This window comes from Melanotaenia boesemani, chromosome 8 (genome assembly GCF_017639745.1).
Source record: "Melanotaenia boesemani isolate fMelBoe1 chromosome 8, fMelBoe1.pri, whole genome shotgun sequence".
Lineage (NCBI taxonomy): Eukaryota > Metazoa > Chordata > Actinopteri > Atheriniformes > Melanotaeniidae > Melanotaenia > Melanotaenia boesemani.
The window spans coordinates 13,375,779-13,395,011 of record NC_055689.1 but is presented as its reverse complement, the minus strand read 5'-3'; the positions used below and the strand labels follow the sequence as shown (position 1 = coordinate 13,395,011).

The 19,233-nt window shown below is 38.1% G+C and overlaps 1 protein-coding gene and 1 long non-coding RNA gene across 2 annotated transcripts in view; one reads left to right on the top strand and one right to left on the bottom strand.

The window, feature by feature from the left end:
• Nucleotides 1-3,881: 3,881 nt before the first annotated feature.
• LOC121644126 (myosin-7) lies at nucleotides 3,882-16,967 on the top strand. The gene is made up of 38 exons (XM_041991852.1): nucleotides 3,882-4,003; nucleotides 4,180-4,392; nucleotides 4,509-4,652; nucleotides 4,756-4,912; nucleotides 5,001-5,028; nucleotides 5,285-5,390; nucleotides 5,495-5,587; nucleotides 5,682-5,745; nucleotides 5,827-5,925; nucleotides 6,022-6,125; nucleotides 6,542-6,680; nucleotides 6,766-6,884; nucleotides 6,995-7,144; nucleotides 7,238-7,408; nucleotides 7,487-7,796; nucleotides 7,904-7,983; nucleotides 8,096-8,301; nucleotides 8,388-8,511; nucleotides 9,402-9,538; nucleotides 9,629-9,884; nucleotides 10,002-10,244; nucleotides 10,351-10,527; nucleotides 10,638-10,783; nucleotides 10,885-10,975; nucleotides 11,067-11,456; nucleotides 11,647-11,773; nucleotides 11,939-12,057; nucleotides 12,151-12,347; nucleotides 12,578-12,761; nucleotides 12,935-13,100; nucleotides 13,187-13,311; nucleotides 13,406-13,714; nucleotides 13,803-14,006; nucleotides 14,096-14,392; nucleotides 14,724-14,828; nucleotides 14,998-15,093; nucleotides 15,841-15,975; nucleotides 16,849-16,967. The coding sequence occupies exons 2-38, from the start codon at nucleotides 4,192-4,194 to the stop codon at nucleotides 16,867-16,869; spliced, it is 5,820 nt and encodes a 1,939-aa protein (XP_041847786.1). The 5' UTR covers nucleotides 3,882-4,003; nucleotides 4,180-4,191; the 3' UTR covers nucleotides 16,870-16,967.
• LOC121644127 overlaps nucleotides 16,470-19,233 on the bottom strand; it is a 34,542-nt gene continuing 31,778 nt past the window's right edge. Inside the window, exons 6-7 of the long non-coding RNA XR_006011228.1 lie at nucleotides 18,624-18,774; nucleotides 16,470-16,939 (exon numbers count right to left, since the gene is read on the bottom strand). This is a non-coding gene — a long non-coding RNA (uncharacterized LOC121644127). The remainder of the gene's footprint in view (nucleotides 16,940-18,623; nucleotides 18,775-19,233) is intronic.

Below are 19,233 nucleotides of genomic sequence, written 5' to 3'. Positions count from 1 at the left end.
TAAGGGCTTATCAGTTGCATGTAAAATTTGTCATTATGATACATGAAATGAGATTGGTTATGATGATTTGAGGTAAAATATGGTGTGAGTCATGGCTTGATGTTGGGATAAAGAAGGAGGGGTGATCAGTTAGGTCTGAAAAGGAAACTGAGGACATTTGAAATGTTGACATGCAGTCTGAAAACTGTTGAGGTGAAGTTATAGCAAGTAAAAAAGAGATAAAACAAATCTCCTTGTTCCTAAAATAGAGCTGAAGCCAGCCCAAGAGCCTGGATGTCAAAGTCAACAATAAACCCGTGCTCATAAGTAGGCCCACCATAATTCCCCACATAATCACTCGCAGCTGGTCAGTGAATCCCTGCTGAAATCCGCCTGCTCCTCCAAAGACCTGGGGAGGATTTCACAGAATCAATACCTAAATATCTACTTCATACACAAAAATAAATCAACAAACAATAACTGTTCTCTGGAGTGTATTTACTGCTGCATGTGTAAATGATTTTGGATCATTTAATTTTAACTTGTATGTTGATTATGACGCTATTGTGCAAAACAAATCATCACTAGAAATAGTTATCACTGGTATAGAGGCACAAACTGGTTCACCTCCATCCTTTATTAGCATGGCTTTCTTACCTTTCTGAGCCTTGCTGTGCTGGTCTCATGTCTAAATCATGGTTGCTTCTAGAGACTAAATAATGATCTGATGCAGGAGGAGAGAGGAGAAAAAGGGGTCCAGAGTCCCTCTGTCAGTACTTCAGGAAGCCTAGAGTTTTCTCTTATATGTCATGTCCTGAAACTCCCCTGGCAGACAAGCAGGTATCTGTGAGCTGACGAAAGCATATCGACACCTTTGCTTAAAGTGGTGGACTGCACGCAGCACGGTATGTGCTGAGGCTTATCAGCATAGTTAACAGGATGTCAGCATTTCATTGCTTCTGTAGTTAGACCACCTTTAGGACTTGGGAAAAATCTTCAATAGTTATCTCAAGATGTGTCATAGGAACAATTGAAACTGCTTTATTACTGTACAAATATTTTGTTAGTATACGATTTTACACACAGTGACAATATTTCTCATTTTCACAGTGAGTTAGGCATGTTTTTATATTCTGCAAAAGCAAAATCACTGTATTAAACTATTAACCTGGTTACTAAGGGCAGAAATATTTATCACAAATATCTCAAAAGAAATTGTTTCAGGATTGTATCTGAGGGCAGACACATTTTCTGTTGTAACATGATTTTACAAGGTTAAGTGAGCAAGAAATCTATTATGCTAACTTCTATTTACAATAGGTATGAAGAACAAAATGTGGTCTTTTTATGTCAAGAGAATGAAACTTGAACATAAATATTTGGCCCATTAGTTTATATATATAGTTTATATTTGCTGCTATAGATGCAGAGTCATTTATTAAAGCACCCCTGCAATGACTGCTTGGTAATAAATGCAAGGCAAGAACTAACAACAAGATTATATCAACTACTTTCTACTTTCAGTTGTGCTGCTTTGCCAAGTGTTGATCAAAATGCTAACTTGATTTATTGTATAATTTATAATAACATGGCATTTTTCTGAGTGCTTTTTAAGTAAAAGGGAACTTGGAGTTCAAGAATTAAGAAAAATGATCTTTAAAAAAGTACCTGGTCAACAGCAGAAAGGGGTTTTTTTTTTTTTTAAATAATTTCCTTTGTAACAACTATAAGTCACAGAGTTGAGAGCTTTGGTTGCTGATATGAGCCTGTCCTCTGGGATTGAAGCCCAGACACATGAAGTTAAATATGCATCTTAATACTGTCCCACAGCTTGTATTCAATCAGATATATGTGATGACAATATGCATTTGTTTTGACATAAACAAAGTATTTAAATAATGTTTCCTTTAATGAGTAGACGTCTGACCTGTGAGGTCGGCGTTATCTTCACTTGCTCTTTAGAGGGCTCATGGAATCTCTCACTTCCATTTGGCACCCTGACGCCAGCTGTCAGTAACAGGCCGGGGAAGTTATCAGAATGGAAATAATCTCGGTGCTTGTCAGCAGCTGTTGACCCTCCTTTTTATCTCTTAACCTCTGAAGGGGCTGCAATTACTGTTTATGGTGACTGCTTGTGCAGTATAGTCACCATACAGGATAACAATGCTTGCTGTATAAATTAGTTATTATATGTAATAAATATTGAGTCAAGTCAGTAAGATTTATAAAGAAACGTGACACATCCTGGACTATAAATCTGTAAGTTTGTTGCGCAACACCCTTCGATGACTGATAGGTCTACATCTGATGTTTCACATCTTTGAATTTATAGACATCAGTCTTATGAGAGGAATTAAATCCTGCTATAAAACTGAAGGCAGCTCAGTTCATACTAAGGCTCTAATCAGAAAACTGTAGTTTGCACTTCAGCTATGGAAACAAATGTCACTCTCAAGATATTTACAGTATGTGGGACTGAACCCAGTGAGAGACTATAATCCATGCAGGCAAATGCAGGATCCTAAAAGTCTCTGTGACTGCTCTCCTGAAACACACCGAGTTTCTCAGCAAGCATCCCACGCAGTTATGTTTGTCCACAGACACAATCCCATGTCAACAGGCCTGTAACTTAGCTTTAGCTTTAACAGATGGGGCCTGATAATGGCAAAAGGCTTCTACTCTGACCTTGGCATCACTTTGGTGCTTTTCATGCAGCTCCAGCCCTCGATTGTGTGTCATCTTTATTGCCTTTCATTAAATCTCAAGCATGTCACCTGTGCCAGACCTTTGTCTGTGCTGCTTCGCACTCGTCGCCTGGTTAATCTCACAGATTAAAGTTCTTTTTTTAAACCAAGACACTCAGTATGTGACGGGCATTTTTGTTAGCACAAAGTCCATTCTGTAATAACTAAACATGATATGTTGCTCATGCCTCACTGCGACTCCACTTAAGCCCTGACAGTAATTGAGACTCATTCATTACATACTTCTCTAAAATATCTCCCCAGACATTTTATGTATTCTGCTTTGTAATAAGATAATAATGCAAGTAGTTTACATTTTTTGAATTCTTTTTACTAATACAAACACTGTACATATTTCAAAGACAAATTAATGACTACTTGTTTTTCTTCTTTTTAGCTAGTATATATATTTAGTTAGAATATGATTATATAATTTTAAGTTCAGTTGTCCAATGTATTTCATTTTAACAACTTAAATGTGATCACCAACCATTTAAATGTTTATTTAATTGTTTTTTATGTTTGTATTTTACAGATTTGGTTTAATCACTCTATTTAATATGCAGATGGTCCCAGTATGGAAAAAACATCTTTAAATATAGTAATTTAATTTCTGGTAGGAAAGACCTGCTTGTTCATATTGCAGGAGATGTTTTATGGCTTTCAGTAAATGGTTGAGAGGATGAGGAATGGTTGAGAGGATTATCATTTTTGCAGCAAATCTTTAAAATAAAAAAAACAAAACCTAAACAAACTTTGACATGTCAGTTTAAGAGTGATGAGTCTTCTCATCAGTTCATGTATTTTTCTTGTAACACATCAAATTTAAGAGGAATTCCTCCCTGTGTCTATTTAAAGATTGAGTTGTGGTCCCCTAGCTGCTTGAGGATACCTATGATTAATCACTGCGCTGCATGGAGCTCCTAATATGGCCTCGTCAGGAGACCCCATCACTGATAAGACATGGACCTGCTGATTTCTATATTGCTCTCTGCCACTCATTAACCCCCTCCCTACATGAACCCCCAACGCAACACGGACACAATAACATTCCTGAACGCAAAGCTCTCCTCCATATTTGGCAAAGAGGTTTATTTATAAAGAGAACTCACAGAGAAGCCCCCCGACAGGTCACCAGTCTATCTCAAGGTAAGGCACGAAGACAATGGCTTTAAAACTGAAGGCTTAACTTTGATGCTGAAGCCTGACCTGTTTTCACTTTCCATTCAGTCTCTCCTCAGGGCCATTACACCTCCATTTTTTGAGTGGAGACTGCAAAGGTAAGACCATCTAAAATGAAAATGAGTTTGACTTGAAATAAATTGATTTCCAAGGATATTAAAAATAATCAAAGTTCATTACGTGACAAATTAACAAAGAAATAATCTTTTAAGATAGGATAAACATGTGATATAGCTCAACTGCAATTAAGATGTTTTTTTTTTCCTTTTTGTAGGCAAGGTGAAAGATGGGGGATGCTGCCATGAAAGAATTTGGGGCTGCAGCCCCGTACCTGAGGAAGTCAGATAAGGAGCGTCTGGAAGCCCAGACACGTCCATTTGACATGAAGAAGGAGTGTTTTGTTCCCGACCCCGATGAGGAATATGTAAAGGCTTCCGTCATCAGCAGAGAGGGGGATAAAGTCACTGCTGAGACTGAGAAAGGGAAGGTCAGTGAGCTGAAGGAAAGGCTGTTCAAGAAGCAGGATGTGCAATACCTTAAAAAAACATATATAGACTATTAGAAAGAAAACCTTCCATGAACAGAAAATATTTCTATTTTCAGACCGTCGCAGTGAAGGAGTGTGATGTACACCCTCAGAACCCACCAAAGTTTGATAAAATTGAAGACATGGCAATGTTCACCTTTCTCCACGAGCCAGCTGTGCTGTACAACCTTAAAGAGCGTTACGCAGCATGGATGATCTACGTGAGTTGAAAGCTTAGATAAAAGATCACATTTGCACTTACACATCAAAGTTAGATTAACATAATTTTTCTCAGTAGTCAGTTTCCATTTCTTATTCCCGTAGACCTACTCTGGGCTCTTCTGTGTGACTGTCAATCCATACAAGTGGCTGCCAGTCTACAACCAGGAGGTGGTTGTTGCCTACAGAGGAAAGAAGAGGAGTGAAGCTCCTCCTCACATCTTCTCCATCTCTGACAATGCCTACCAGTACATGCTAACTGGTAATTTCCTTCAGTTATTATTGTATAAGAAGAGTAAAGTTTAAAAATCCCCAGAAGTCCTTAAGTGATCTTTTTTGGTCCTTTTCAGACAGAGAAAATCAGTCTATTCTCATCACGTAAGTTATTGTTTCCATAATTGTTCTAATAAAATGATCTAATGGTTGTGAGAACCCCAGTAAATTCATCCAATAATTTTTCAGTTTTTTTCTGATATACCTAAGTTAATCTATCTCATATGATGTCAATGAAGAGCTGAGATTGCTAAAATTGTAAACGTAATAGATCAGATGGCTACAAATGTTAGATGTTAGTAAATCGGTATTAACTGTGTGCTACCAGTTTGTAAAAAGTCAACTCAATTTATGTCTTCAGTGGAGAATCTGGTGCTGGGAAAACTGTCAACACTAAGAGAGTCATCCAGTATTTTGCAAGTATTGCAGCTGGAGGTGGGAAAAAGGAGGGAAGCTCTGAGAAAAAGGTTATAATGCAAAATTTACAGGATCCCTCTCTGTACATTGCATGAATTTAAACATGGCTTTTTGTTCAACCTATTTGAGTAAACATGTCATTGCATTTGGTCAGGGTACTCTGGAGGATCAAATCATCCAGTGTAATCCAGCTTTGGAGGCCTTTGGAAATGCCAAAACCATCAGAAATGATAACTCTTCCAGATTTGTAAGTTTCTCTACATGTTGGAATAAGTTTTTGTGCCATTCACTTTTCCCAATTCCCAATTTTTATTTTTTCCTATTTTTTAAATGCATTTTAGGGCAAATTTATCCGCATTCATTTTGCAGCCAGTGGAAAGTTGGCTTCAGCTGATATTGAGACATGTAAGCAGTCTCCTTGTCACGTTTTCAGCTAGATGGTTTTTACATTCACAGTGATCACCTTACACCAAAACATCTTTACAGATCTGCTGGAAAAGTCCCGTGTTGTCTTTCAGCTTAAGGCTGAGAGAGATTACCACATCTTCTATCAGATTCTGTCTCAGAAGAAACCTGAGCTGCTTGGTAATTGACAATATATTATCATTGGACCAATTACAGCATGTTGTCATTATGTTGTAACAGCATCATGCAAAATGTACTTTTTTTATCTGCTTTCAGAGATGCTGCTCATCACCAATAACCCCTATGACTACGCCTTCATCTCCCAAGGAGAGACGACTGTAGCCTCCATCAATGACTCTGAAGAGCTGATGGCCACTGATGTGAGCAGGAATGCAAAATAATGCAAATACAAACGTAGATGTCCCTGTGTGCAATTTTTGAGGATTTAAACAATATGAGGTTTATATTTCATGCTTTTAAGTAATTTCAAAACTTCAACATGTTATTCTATAACTATTAAGGTGGGAAAGTGCACCTTGGAACTGCTGATGTAATTTGTAACCCAGTATCACACTAGATACTGGGACACCAGATGTGAGATGACATTATTTGAATAGGTGGGATTAAATATTGGATGTGAGATGCCAGGCATGGTTTTAATGTGGGATCCTGGTGGCTTAGAGAGCACATATTCTTGTAGCCCCTCAATCTGTGGACCTCAGTCACCCAACACTATATACCATGTTACTATGGAAACATTGACATTGGAAACAAAAAACACCCTCTTCTAATTCAGGATGCCTTTGACGTGCTGGGATTCACTCAAGAAGAGAAGAATGGCATTTACAAGCTGACTGGTGCCATCATGCACCATGGTAACATGAAGTTCAAGCAGAAGCAGCGTGAAGAGCAGGCGGAGGCAGACGGCACTGAAGGTGAGACAAGCTGAAACAGAACATGAGATGTTTCAGGATCCAAACACTTAATGTTTAAGTAATGTTTTAATTGTATACTCCTCAGATGCTGACAAAGTAGCTTATCTGATGGGCCTGAACTCTGCTGACCTCATCAAAGGTCTCTGTCACCCAAGAGTCAAAGTAGGAAACGAGTGGGTCACCAAGGGACAAAACGTTCAGCAGGTAGGGATAAAATGAAACCCGATGATGAGACTCTTTACCTTAAAATAAGTAGAGGCAAGACTAAACGGTTGTTAAACATAATTTATACTGATTAAATTTCCTCTTTTTAGGTTAACTATGCTATTGGTGCACTGTCCAAGGCAGTGTATGAGAAGATGTTTCTGTGGATGGTGGTGAGGATTAACCACTCCTTGGACACCAAACAGCCTCGCCAGTACTTCATTGGTGTGCTGGACATCGCTGGATTTGAGATCTTTGATGTGAGCATCGTCTGATCAAATTATCTTTTTAATCAATGGACAACATGATAAGATGGATGTGAACATCAAAATAACAAATCTGTTGTCTTCCAGTTTAACACGTTTGAGCAGCTGTGCATCAACTTCACAAATGAAAAACTGCAACAGTTTTTCAACCATCACATGTTTGTGCTGGAGCAGGAAGAGTACAAGAAAGAGGGCATTGAATGGACTTTCATTGATTTTGGTATGGATCTGCAGGCCTGTATTGATCTGATTGAAAAGGTGAGACATCAAACTACAAAACATTTAAATAAAAGATACAAAAACCTGGGATTTTTTAAAAATATTTTCCTCCCACAGCCCATGGGTATCATGTCCATCCTTGAAGAGGAGTGCATGTTTCCCAAAGCCTCTGATGCCACCTTTAAAGCTAAGCTCTATGACAACCATCTGGGCAAATCCAACAACTTCCAAAAACCCAGAAATGTTAAAGGAAAACCAGAGGCCCATTTCTCCCTGGTTCACTATGCTGGAACTGTTGATTATAATATCAACAACTGGCTGGTGAAGAACAAAGATCCTCTAAATGAGACTGTTGTTGGATTGTACCAGAAGTCTACCGTCAAGCTGTTGGCTTTACTCTTTGCCAACTATGCTGGAGCTGATTCAGGTAAAAGCTGCTTCATTCTGATAATACCCAATAATTTATTTATGACTGACAATGTGATGTCTTTAATCTATAAATAAAATCTTAATAATTATACACCGGTCTATTAGCTGACAGTGGAAAAGGTGGCAAGGGAGGTGGAAGCAAGAAGAAGGGCTCATCTTTCCAGACTGTATCAGCCTTGCACAGGGTAAGAGAAGACAAGTTAATATGTGAAAATCAAAGCTTTTATATACTTTAAATGATTTCACAGAAATACCTAACGTGTCACAATATTTACACAAATGTATCATGAATTACAGGAGAACCTGAACAAGCTGATGACCAACTTGAGGTCAACTCACCCTCACTTTGTGCGCTGCATCATCCCCAATGAGACCAAGACTCCTGGGGCCATGGAGAACCCTCTGGTGATGCACCAGCTGCGCTGTAACGGTGTGCTGGAAGGCATCAGGATCTGCAGAAAGGGCTTCCCCAACAGGATCCTCTATGGAGACTTCAAGCAGAGGTTTGACTTTTGGACTTAAAATGGATGAGCTGGATAAGAATTTGATCTGAAATGTTTGCTCTTTCTTTTACTGTGTGATTTTCCAGATATCGTATCCTGAATCCTGCTGCCATCCCTGATGGACAGTTTATTGACAGCAGGAAGGGAGCTGAAAAACTTCTTGCTTCTCTGGACATTGATCATAACCAGTACAAGTTTGGACACACCAAGGTGAGAGCAAAAAAAAAAAGTCTGAGGTACACCTGTCACACGTTCTTGTCAATACACAAATCAGCAAAGTTTAATAAAACTATTCAAACTTAATTTGATTTATCCTAAGCAAAATTTCTTACAGTGCACTTTCATGATTTCATTTATCTGCTTTCAGCTTTGCATGTACAGCTTCAACTTACAACAGTCTACTCAAGGCACTTTTACAGCTACAGTCCTTAATCAAATAAAAACAAATCCATTACATGACTCACAATAGTCCAATTTATGATATCTATTTAAGTTTTGGTTGATTAAGTTTACGTCTCTAGCACAATAAAAGAAAACAAAGCAAAAAAAGGAGTAAAAGGCAATAAATGAAATAGAAGTTTATACTCAGTAACAACATCAATGACAAAACTGTCCTACAGACATTCCCTTTAAATCCTTTTGGGCTTTTACTTTTTCATGTTTGTATATTAAAACATTGTTATTATAAATTAATATCCAATGTGTCACACAAAAGTATGTCCATAAAAACTGAATGAATAATACCTGCACCCATACAGCAACAAGTAGTTCATAGCTGAACTTCCATCCTCCTCCAACAACATCTGCATTATCATCTTGTAAATGTTCAGTATGTCTTTTCCAAACAGTCTTTTAAATTTGATTATCATTTTACATGATTTCATTTCACTGCTCAAGTTGTTTTTATAAATAAACTCTATGGTTTGTAGGTCAATGAAAACTTTGTTTCTTCTAAAACAATTGTCTATAATAATTCCCAAATCCTTAAGAATTTACCTTTGTGTTTGAAAAAAAAAACCATGTGTTTATTTCCCTTCTGAAGTACAGCCTCTTAAGTTTAATACAGTGGACATTAAAATGTTCTTCCTTGCTTCATGAAGGTGTTCTTCAAAGCTGGTCTTCTTGGTCAGCTTGAGGAGATGAGAGATGACCGTTTGTCACTCATCATCACTGGAATCCAGGCGAGATCAAGAGGCCTGCTCGCAAGAGTGGAATTCCAGAAGATTGTTGAAAGAAGGTCAGAATTAAGTAATTTAAATGAAATGAAACCCCACTTATATTTATTGCATTGGGCTAGCCAGTAATACTTTTGCTTGCATATTGACAGGGATGCCCTACTTGTGATCCAGTGGAACATCCGTGCCTTCATGGGGGTCAAGAATTGGCCCTGGATGAAGCTATACTTCAAGATCAAACCTTTGCTGAGATCTGCTGAGGCAGAGAAGGAGATGGCCAACATGAAGGAAGAATTCCTGAAACTGAAGGAAGCCTATGCAAAATCTGAAGCCCGTAGAAAGGAACTGGAGGAGAAAATGGTCACTCTTCTCCAAGAGAAGAACGACCTGCAGCTTCAAGTCCAGGCTGTATGTCTCACAACAGTTTTGCTTTACAATATGTTATGTGTATAGTAGTAGTAAATATGTATTAATCACAAGAAATTTACCTCAAATACTTACAAACTTATCTAAATGACCATTTAGGAGCAAGATAATCTTGCAGATGCAGAGGAAAGATGTGAGGGGCTGATTAAAAACAAAATTCAGATGGAAGCAAAAGCCAAAGAGCTTTCTGAGAGACTTGAGGATGAGGAGGAGATGAATGCTGAACTGACTGCTAAGAAGAGGAAGCTGGAGGATGAATGCTCTGAGCTGAAGAAGGACATTGATGACCTTGAACTGACTCTGGCTAAAGTGGAGAAAGAAAAGCACGCCACTGAGAACAAGGTTCGCTCAGTGCTTTGATATTATTCCTCACGGCAAGAGTATCAGCAGGAGCCATGTTTCTTACCTCCAGACAGGGAATTTTTAGTACTTATTGTTTATTTAACAGGTAAAGAACATGACGGAGGAGATGACTTCCTTGGATGAAATCATTGCCAAGCTGACCAAGGAAAAGAAAGCTTTACAGGAAGCTCATCAGCAAACCCTGGATGACCTGCAGAGTGAAGAAGACAAAGTCAACACTCTGACCAAGGCCAAGGCCAAGCTGGAGCAGCAAGTTGATGATGTAAGAATTTAAATATAACCTATATCTATCTTAGTTAATCTTTAGAAAGGTTGTTCACCTCTCTCTGTATGATGGAGAGGTTAGTTTAATTTTCCTGTAATAATGTTCAGCTTGAAGGGTCTCTGGAACAAGAGAAGAAGATTAGGATGGATCTCGAGAGAGCGAAGAGGAAGCTGGAAGGTGATCTGAAGTTGACCCAGGAGAGTTTAATGGACATTGAAAATGACAAACAACAACTTGAAGAACATCTGAAAAAGTAAGTTAATCCTTCTATAAACAGTATATTTCATCCAGTACAAAAAAAAATTTGCAGAAAAAACAAGCAAATGTGATTAAATCCGTACTGTTTTGCCACAGGAAAGAGTTTGAAATAAACCAGCTCAACAGTAAAATAGAGGATGAGCAGGCCATTGTTATTCAGCTTCAAAAGAAACTCAAAGAGCTTCAGGTAGCAAATAATTCACAGTTTACATGAGTAATTGGTAAAATAGGTACGTTACTATAATAATATAATAATTTTCATAATTTCACCCTAACAGGCCCGCATTGAGGAGCTGGAGGAAGAGCTCGAAGCAGAGCGAGCTGCACGAGCCAAGGTGGAGAAGCAGAGAGCAGACTTGGCCAGAGAGCTGGAAGAGATCAGTGAGAGGCTGGAGGAGGCTGGTGGAGCCACAGCTGCCCAGATCGAGATGAACAAGAAGAGGGAGGCCGAGTTCCAGAAACTCCGCAGAGACCTCGAAGAGGCCACTCTGCACCACGAGGCCACCGCTGCCACCCTGAGGAAGAAGCAAGCCGACAGCGTTGCTGACCTGGGAGAGCAGATTGACAACCTGCAGAGAGTCAAGCAGAAACTGGAGAAGGAGAAGAGTGAGCTCAGACTAGAGCTCGATGATGTGGTCTCCAATATGGAGCATATTGTGAAGACAAAGGTTGGCTTTAAGGATTTTTGTATGCTTTCCCAGCAATGACTTATACAGTTTTAGATATATATGAGGCACACCTATCTATTCATTTTAAATGATTAGATATTTCCAGACTTTTGCTATTGTGTGCCAGTATCTGGGACATTAATATGTGCATCTACCGTTCTCATTTCAATGGGATATTTTGCAATTTCAGACCAATCTTGAGAAGACATGCAGGACTCTGGAAGATCAAATGAATGAATACAAAAACAAGTTTGAAGAGGCTCAACGCTGCATCAATGACTTCAACATGCAAAAAGCAAAGTTACAAACAGAAAATGGTATAATTTTTTACCTTATAATGCCCTAATATGTAGGTGGTATGTGGTAGTTGGATTTGATAGTGTGACTAGGAAAATCTGAGCAACTTTGTCTTCATAGTGACTTTTAAGGAAACATGTTTCATGGGTCCTGACAATAAAATTTTCTATTTATAAAAATACTAGGTGAACTCTCAAGGCAGCTAGAAGAAAAGGACTCACTTGTGTCTCAGCTGACTAGAGGAAAAATGTCCTACACCCAACAGATTGAAGACCTCAAGAGACAGTTGGAGGAGGAGAGCAAGGCAAATGACATTTCTAAACCAATTCACAGCATGCGAAAATTTTTAGAATATTTTATGACATTTTAATTAATTCATATTGCTTTGTTTATACAGGCCAAGAATGCATTAGCCCATGCTGTGCAGTCTTCTCGTCATGACTGTGACCTGCTCAGGGAGCAGTATGAGGAGGAGCAGGAGGCCAAGGCTGAACTGCAGCGTGGCATGTCCAAGGCCAACTCTGAGGTGGCTCAGTGGAGAACCAAGTATGAAACTGATGCCATCCAGAGAACTGAGGAACTGGAGGAAGCAAAGTAAGGAAGCTGGGTCATATTCATGAACTATTATGTAGTTCCTAAAATGACATATCACTTCGTCTAGCAGATCAGCTTTTTGTTTGTATTATGTTCCTACTAAAATGTAAGACGAACAAAAAGTTTGTCTGTTAGATGACTGAGCAGCCAGTTGTAGTGTATTGCATTTTATTATGGTTTAGTTATCCAAGTGCAGGAACTTTAAATTGTTTGAATGATGATTTCTCAAGGAAAAAGCTGGCTCAGCGTCTGCAGGATGCTGAGGAGGCTGTTGAAGCTGTGAATGCTAAATGTTCCTCCCTGGAGAAGACCAAACACAGGCTGCAGAATGAGATTGAAGATCTCATGGTGGATGTGGAGAGATCAAATGCTGCTGCTGCTGCTCTGGACAAGAAGCAAAGAAACTTTGACAAGGTGGAGTATTTTCAAGTACTTGCACAATGGTAGTGGTTACCTTTGTATCACACAAAAAGTCTATGTACCAGTCATGAGTCAATTCTACAAAAACAGTAAGTGTGAATTGTGAATGTTCTCTGGTTTATTAAAGTAGAGAACTAACAATATTAATTACTAGCCTGTTTTTTCAGGTCCTGTCTGAGTGGAAGCAGAAGTATGAAGAGTCTCAGTGTGAGCTAGAGAGCTCCCAGAAAGAAGCCAGGTCTCTGAGCACTGAGCTCTTCAAATTGAAAAACTCCTATGAGGAAGCTCTGGACCATCTAGAGACCATGAAGAGGGAGAATAAGAACTTACAAGGTAAGATCCAGTGACAGCATTTCTGTGAACGAGCTTTAGAAAAGTAATAATAAAGTAATTTAATTGCTGTGTCTGACATCCCATAGAGGAAATTTCTGACCTCACTGAGCAACTTGGTGAGAGTGGAAAGAATATCCATGAACTGGAGAAGATGCGAAAACAACTGGAACAAGAGAAAACAGAGATCCAGTCTGCTCTGGAGGAGGCTGAAGTAAAGACCATTGTTAACATTTCAGACATTTCAAAGGAAAACTGTATGGCGTTATATAAATATATGCATAATTCTGCCTCCTTCTGTCCATTAGGCCTCCCTGGAACATGAAGAAGGAAAGATTTTAAGAGCCCAGCTGGAATTCAATCAAGTTAAGGCTGAAATCGAGCGTAAATTGGCTGAGAAGGATGAAGAGATGGAGCAGAGCAAGAGGAACTTGCAGAGGACAATCGACACCCTGCAGAGCTCTCTTGAAGCCGAGTGTCGCAGCAGGAATGAAGCGCTTCGTTTGAAAAAGAAGATGGAGGGAGACCTCAATGAGATGGAGATCCAACTCAGCCAAGCCAACAGGCAGGCATCTGAGGCCCAGAAACAGCTCAAGTCTGTTCATGCACATCTGAAGGTAAATAGAAAAGAAAAACTCACTTTCTGAAGATGCTTCTCTTCATAACAGTCTATAAACATTATCTGGTTCCTGTCATTGAATTAAGGATTGCCAAATTCAGCTGGATGAGTCTGTTCGGGCTAATGATGATCTCAAAGAGAACATAGCAATTGTTGAGAGACGCAACAACCTGCTTCAGGCTGAACTGGAGGAGCTGAGGATTGCTCTGGAGCAAACCGAGCGCAGCCGTAAACTTGCAGAGCAAGAGCTGCTGGATGTTAGTGAGAGGGTGCAGCTACTGCACTCACAGGTGAGACTATAGCTCAAAGTCAATATTATTTTCAAGATACAGCTACACAGCCTTTTCACATCCTTAATGTTACATCTAAAAATATGCAGAACACTGGGCTGATAAACCAGAAGAAGAAGCTGGAGGGGGATGCATCCCAGCTTCAAAGTGAGGTGGAGGAGGCAGTGCAGGAATGTAGAAATGCTGAAGAGAAGGCCAAGAAGGCCATCACTGATGCTGCCATGATGGCAGAGGAGCTGAAGAAAGAGCAGGACACCAGCGCTCACCTGGAGCGCATGAAGAAGAACATGGAGCAAACCATCAAAGACCTGCAGCACCGTCTGGATGAAGCTGAACAGATCGCCATGAAGGGAGGCAAGAAGCAGGTGCAGAAGCTCGAGGCCAGGGTGAGTGTAAACACTATAACAGATTTAGTAACAGAAGTCTAAAACAGATATAAACATGCACATCTGATGTTATGTTAGAGTGTTGTGAGCAGCTGCTTACATACCCATCAGACACAGGACATTTTTACCACTGGCTCATCACAATATCTGGATATTTGAGTTAATAGCTTCTTTACTAGGTAGTAACCAGCTTTGTCTAAAGTTTTTCATTTCATGTGACTGTAATATTTTAATAATTCATATTTAAACTAATAACCATATTAAATTAACTGGTCTTGTTAAATACTTAGAGATTAGTGAGTTCAAAGAAAGCAATTTCCTGATGTTTCAGGTGAGGGAGCTTGAGAATGAAGTGGAGTCTGAGCAGAAGAAAAGCAGTGAAGCAGTGAAGGGAATCCGTAAATATGAGAGGCGCATTAAGGAGCTCACATATCAGGTAATCTGTAAATCCAGAAAACTTTTTCTTATAAATGCTCTTATGCAAATATTACAATAAAGATTTTAAGCATACCCATGTTCCCAAATGGTTTTCAATATATTTAATAGTAGGAGTAAAACAAAAAATAAAGAACATACTCCTGAACTGTGTTGCTTCATCTGTACAGACTGAGGAGGACCGAAAGAACGTTGCTCGTCTGCAGGATCTGGTTGACAAGCTGCAGCTGAAAGTCAAAGCATACAAGAGAGCTGCTGAGGAAGCTGTAAGTGTGTGACAAGTTCTCTCATTATGTGGTGGCAGTCAGGATATATGTAATTTTTTCCCCTTTCCATACATCAAAGTAAATAAAAAGTCAATACTTCAAAGTAAATTTTAAACTTATATTACATTTCATCATATTTCATTGCTTCATTTTTAAGGACACAGGCTAGTTTTAGCTGTGTTTACCCTTTTATGTAAAACTATGTACATGTGCTCGTCATAAAATTAGAATATCATAAAAAAAGTGGATTTATTTCAGTAATTCCATTCAACTAGTGAAACAAGTGAAACTTGTTGAATGTAGACATTCATTCCTCCTTGTTCAAGGTGTCAACGGTTGCTTTTGGACAACTGTCAGGTCAGCAGTCTTCCACAAGATTGTGTAGCCAACAGAACCAGACTGAGAGGCCATTTAAAGGCCTTTGCAGGTGTTTTAAGTTAATTAGCTGATTAGAGTGTGGCACCAGGACTCTTCTTTATTGAACCTTTCCACAATATTCTAATTTTCTGAGATACTTAATTTGGGGTTTTCATTAGTCATCAAAATGAAAAGATAGAAACACTTGAAATATGTCAGCCTGTGGGGAATGAATGTCTACAATATAAAAGTTTCACTTGTTGAATGGAATTACTGAAATAAATCAACTTTTTCATGATATCCTAATTTTATGACAAGCACCTGTAGACTTAAAACCCTGAGGCTAGCCTGATTTTGTATTTATCGTTTATTGTTATATACTTCAACCAGGAGGAACAGGCTAATGTTCATCTCGGCAAGTTCCGCAAGCTGCAGCATGAGCTGGACGAGGCTGAAGAAAGAGCTGACATCGCTGAGACTCAGGTCAACAAGCTGCGAGCCAAGAGCCGCGATGTGGGGTCAAAGGTTAGAGACTCCTCTGGATTTCAACACAACACTTGATACAGTATTATGTACTACTGCACTCCTAATATTACACATATTTTTTTCATTACCTTCTTAGTATTATCTATGTCAAGATGCCTATATGTAAAAGATCTGTAAAGAGAACCAGTTCATCATTTGAAACGACAGGAAATAAATCACACCAGACTTTGTACAGATCATTTTTATTTGGTTTTTAATGGCACTGAGGAGTTGTATTAATGAAATTTTACTGGTTATGGAGGGGAGTTATTTAGAGCAGGGTTAAATCACATGATGTTCAGGTTAATTAATAGGGTATTGGAGCAAACACACACACCCATATATATATATATATATATATATATATATATATATATATATATATATATATATATATATATATATATATGTATATATGTATATATACATATATATATGTATATATGTATATATACATATATATATATGTATATATATATACATACTGAGTGAAACATGCCAAGTTAAGCTATACTTACCCATATTTTTGATAATATAGATAAGAGTGATGTAATGAGAAGGCTCAAGAAAATTAATTTCAGTGTCAAAAACTAATGTGACAATGAACTTGCCTCTTTAACTACATGGTTTTAAATAATCTAGCTAAACTAATTTCCATATTTTTTTTCCAGTTTTAAAACATTGTGTCATTAACCCACATACCAAAGCAGCAGTAGAGAAAGTCATGACTGCAATGCAATTAATATTTGCCTCACAGTCAGAACATAACTTATGCCTTTTGGATTATTCTATGTAACATTTGTTGAGTCTTGTTGAGTCCTCTGTCACTAATCCATCTCTCACTGTCTACTCTTTTATCATTCTTCATCACAGAAAGGGCTAGATGAGGAGTGAAACTGAGTGACGGCCATCTAAGACCTTTGGGATCCCCTGTGCTGTAGTCCTCTTTGTCTGCAAAGTAATTCTGTAGAATAAAGCAAAGTGCATTCAAATTAACATGACGAGTCCTCATTCCTTGTGATTACTGCAAGATGAAGGTAAACCAATTCTATGGGACATAGGTTATAGGATATCACTTAACTGGTAAATCTCATTGCATGAGTATACATTTTACGACATTACATTATGTAGAGTTCCGCAGCTCTGCAGCAGTTCATAAATGGAAAATGGTTATTGATAGTGGGCTACTAACTACTGCCACCTTGTGCTGTGCAACTGTGTAACTGTTCTCTTTTTTATAATCTTTGTAGCAGAGAAATTTTTAACCTTAGAAAAACACACACACACAGATAATAGCCCATTACTTCTTAGTGTGACAATTGCATTTTTAAGCATTTCCCTTGGATGATATTTGTAGCCTGTTATAAACTACGTGGCAGGAAGTAAAACAAAAAAACAGATTCTTTTAGGTATAAAAACAGCATGTACGGAGATGTAATTTAAGGTTTTAACAGCATACTGCATTGTCAGACATATTTAAACAACACAGGGTTTTTATAGTACTTTTACTAATATAAATAATAATTCCAACACTAAAAAGATCTTTGAAAAATAAACATATTTGTAAGGGAAAGCTTTGAAAAGACAAGAGAACTCAAAGAAATAATCTTGGTAGTAGTCCATTATAGTTCAAATGTTTTTTCACCCTACATATAATCCCCATGGAAACTGGCATTCCTTATTTGACGTTTCAGCTGCCCCTTCCCCACAAATTGTCAGGTTTTCAAATAAAATATAATTTTCTCAATAAAAGTGCTTCCATGTTTCCTTCCTGTCTTGTGTTAAAAAAACTAACACCAAAGTCATTTTTTTGTTTTTTAAATTTTATTGTGATTTTGGCTTATTTTTTCTAGACGTCTATGTCAGTTCTAGCTCATAAGATCCACCATCAGTGCACTAGAAGTATTTTCAAAGGCACATGAACCACTTATTTAATGTTACCATAAACATTAGGACCATAAAAGTGTAGATGAAATAAGAAGTAAAATATTTAAACCCAAAAAGAAGCATAGACAGGAAAATGCCTCAAAATAAAAAAAGGCTACAAATTCAGTATCTCACTGAGCATAATGAAGTAATATTCCACACAAAATGAAGGTACAAATACTGAAAACCATTATGCGGCCCTAAAAACCTGATAAGAGCATCACATATTTATATATATATTTATATATATATATTTTTATATGTGTGCGTGTGTGTGTATGTAGAGGAAGTGTCTAGCCCAAATAGATGTCTATGTGCAAATTTGTTTCTGCAAAGGGTTGAAACATTCAGCCCTTATAAGTTTAAAAGCAGGTTTGTTGTGATGCAACATGTGCAGGACCATGTCTGACATCATAGACTCAAATGTCAGCATAATTCTTAATGTATCTATCTCAATACGTCTTTCCCAGGTTGCCACAATTAAAATATAATATTAGTAGCAACAAATGAATGAAAAAAGGTTGCTCTCATGTGGTTTAAATCTTAATTCAGTACTGCACAGTGTACTTCTTTAACCAGTCACTATTTATGCTGACACGCATGGGTTTTTTTTTTTGTGTGTGAGAAATTCCTGTTTTTGTCTGAATCAAACAAACATTAACTTCTACAAGAAAGCAAGCACATATTTTATCAGCATGGTTTATAGTAAATCTACAGCTTACCGTATTTCATGCATCTGCAGCAGCACCAAGGAAGGAATGAGGCACAAGCTCCTGCACTGTTTGAAGGAGTGAGGTGGAGGGTGGATGTCAGCTGGCACCAAGTGCTGACCTTCATCTCACATGACTTCGTCCTTCTAAAGTTTTTCAATGTCTACAGAGAGATTAGAAGACAACAAAAGAACTGCTTGTGTTATTCTGCCATCCATGTTGGAATAGTAACAAAGCTATTTAAGCCATGTTTAACTTTCCACTTACTCTCTAAGACCTCACACCCTTTTAATGCTGTAACCTTTGTGTTACAGGCTTATAGAGGGCTGTCATGTTAACAAATGATTAAGGAATGTTTAGAAAACATTAGTTGCCTATTAAACTGACATTATTTGTTCTTTCCACCAAAGAGCATTGGCTTTAGTGAATTCGCACTATGAGACTGAGATGAAAGCCAGCAGAGGGAAACAAACTATAATTTCCACTGGGACTGCCAATAAAAGTCAAGTCTAATAATATGAAAGCAAATTCTGATCAACTTTCACAATTTCCACAAATAACTTTAAAAGTTCCACAGTCCAAAACTAAAGTCAGCGTAAAGGTCATCGTTGGTTTATAAAGG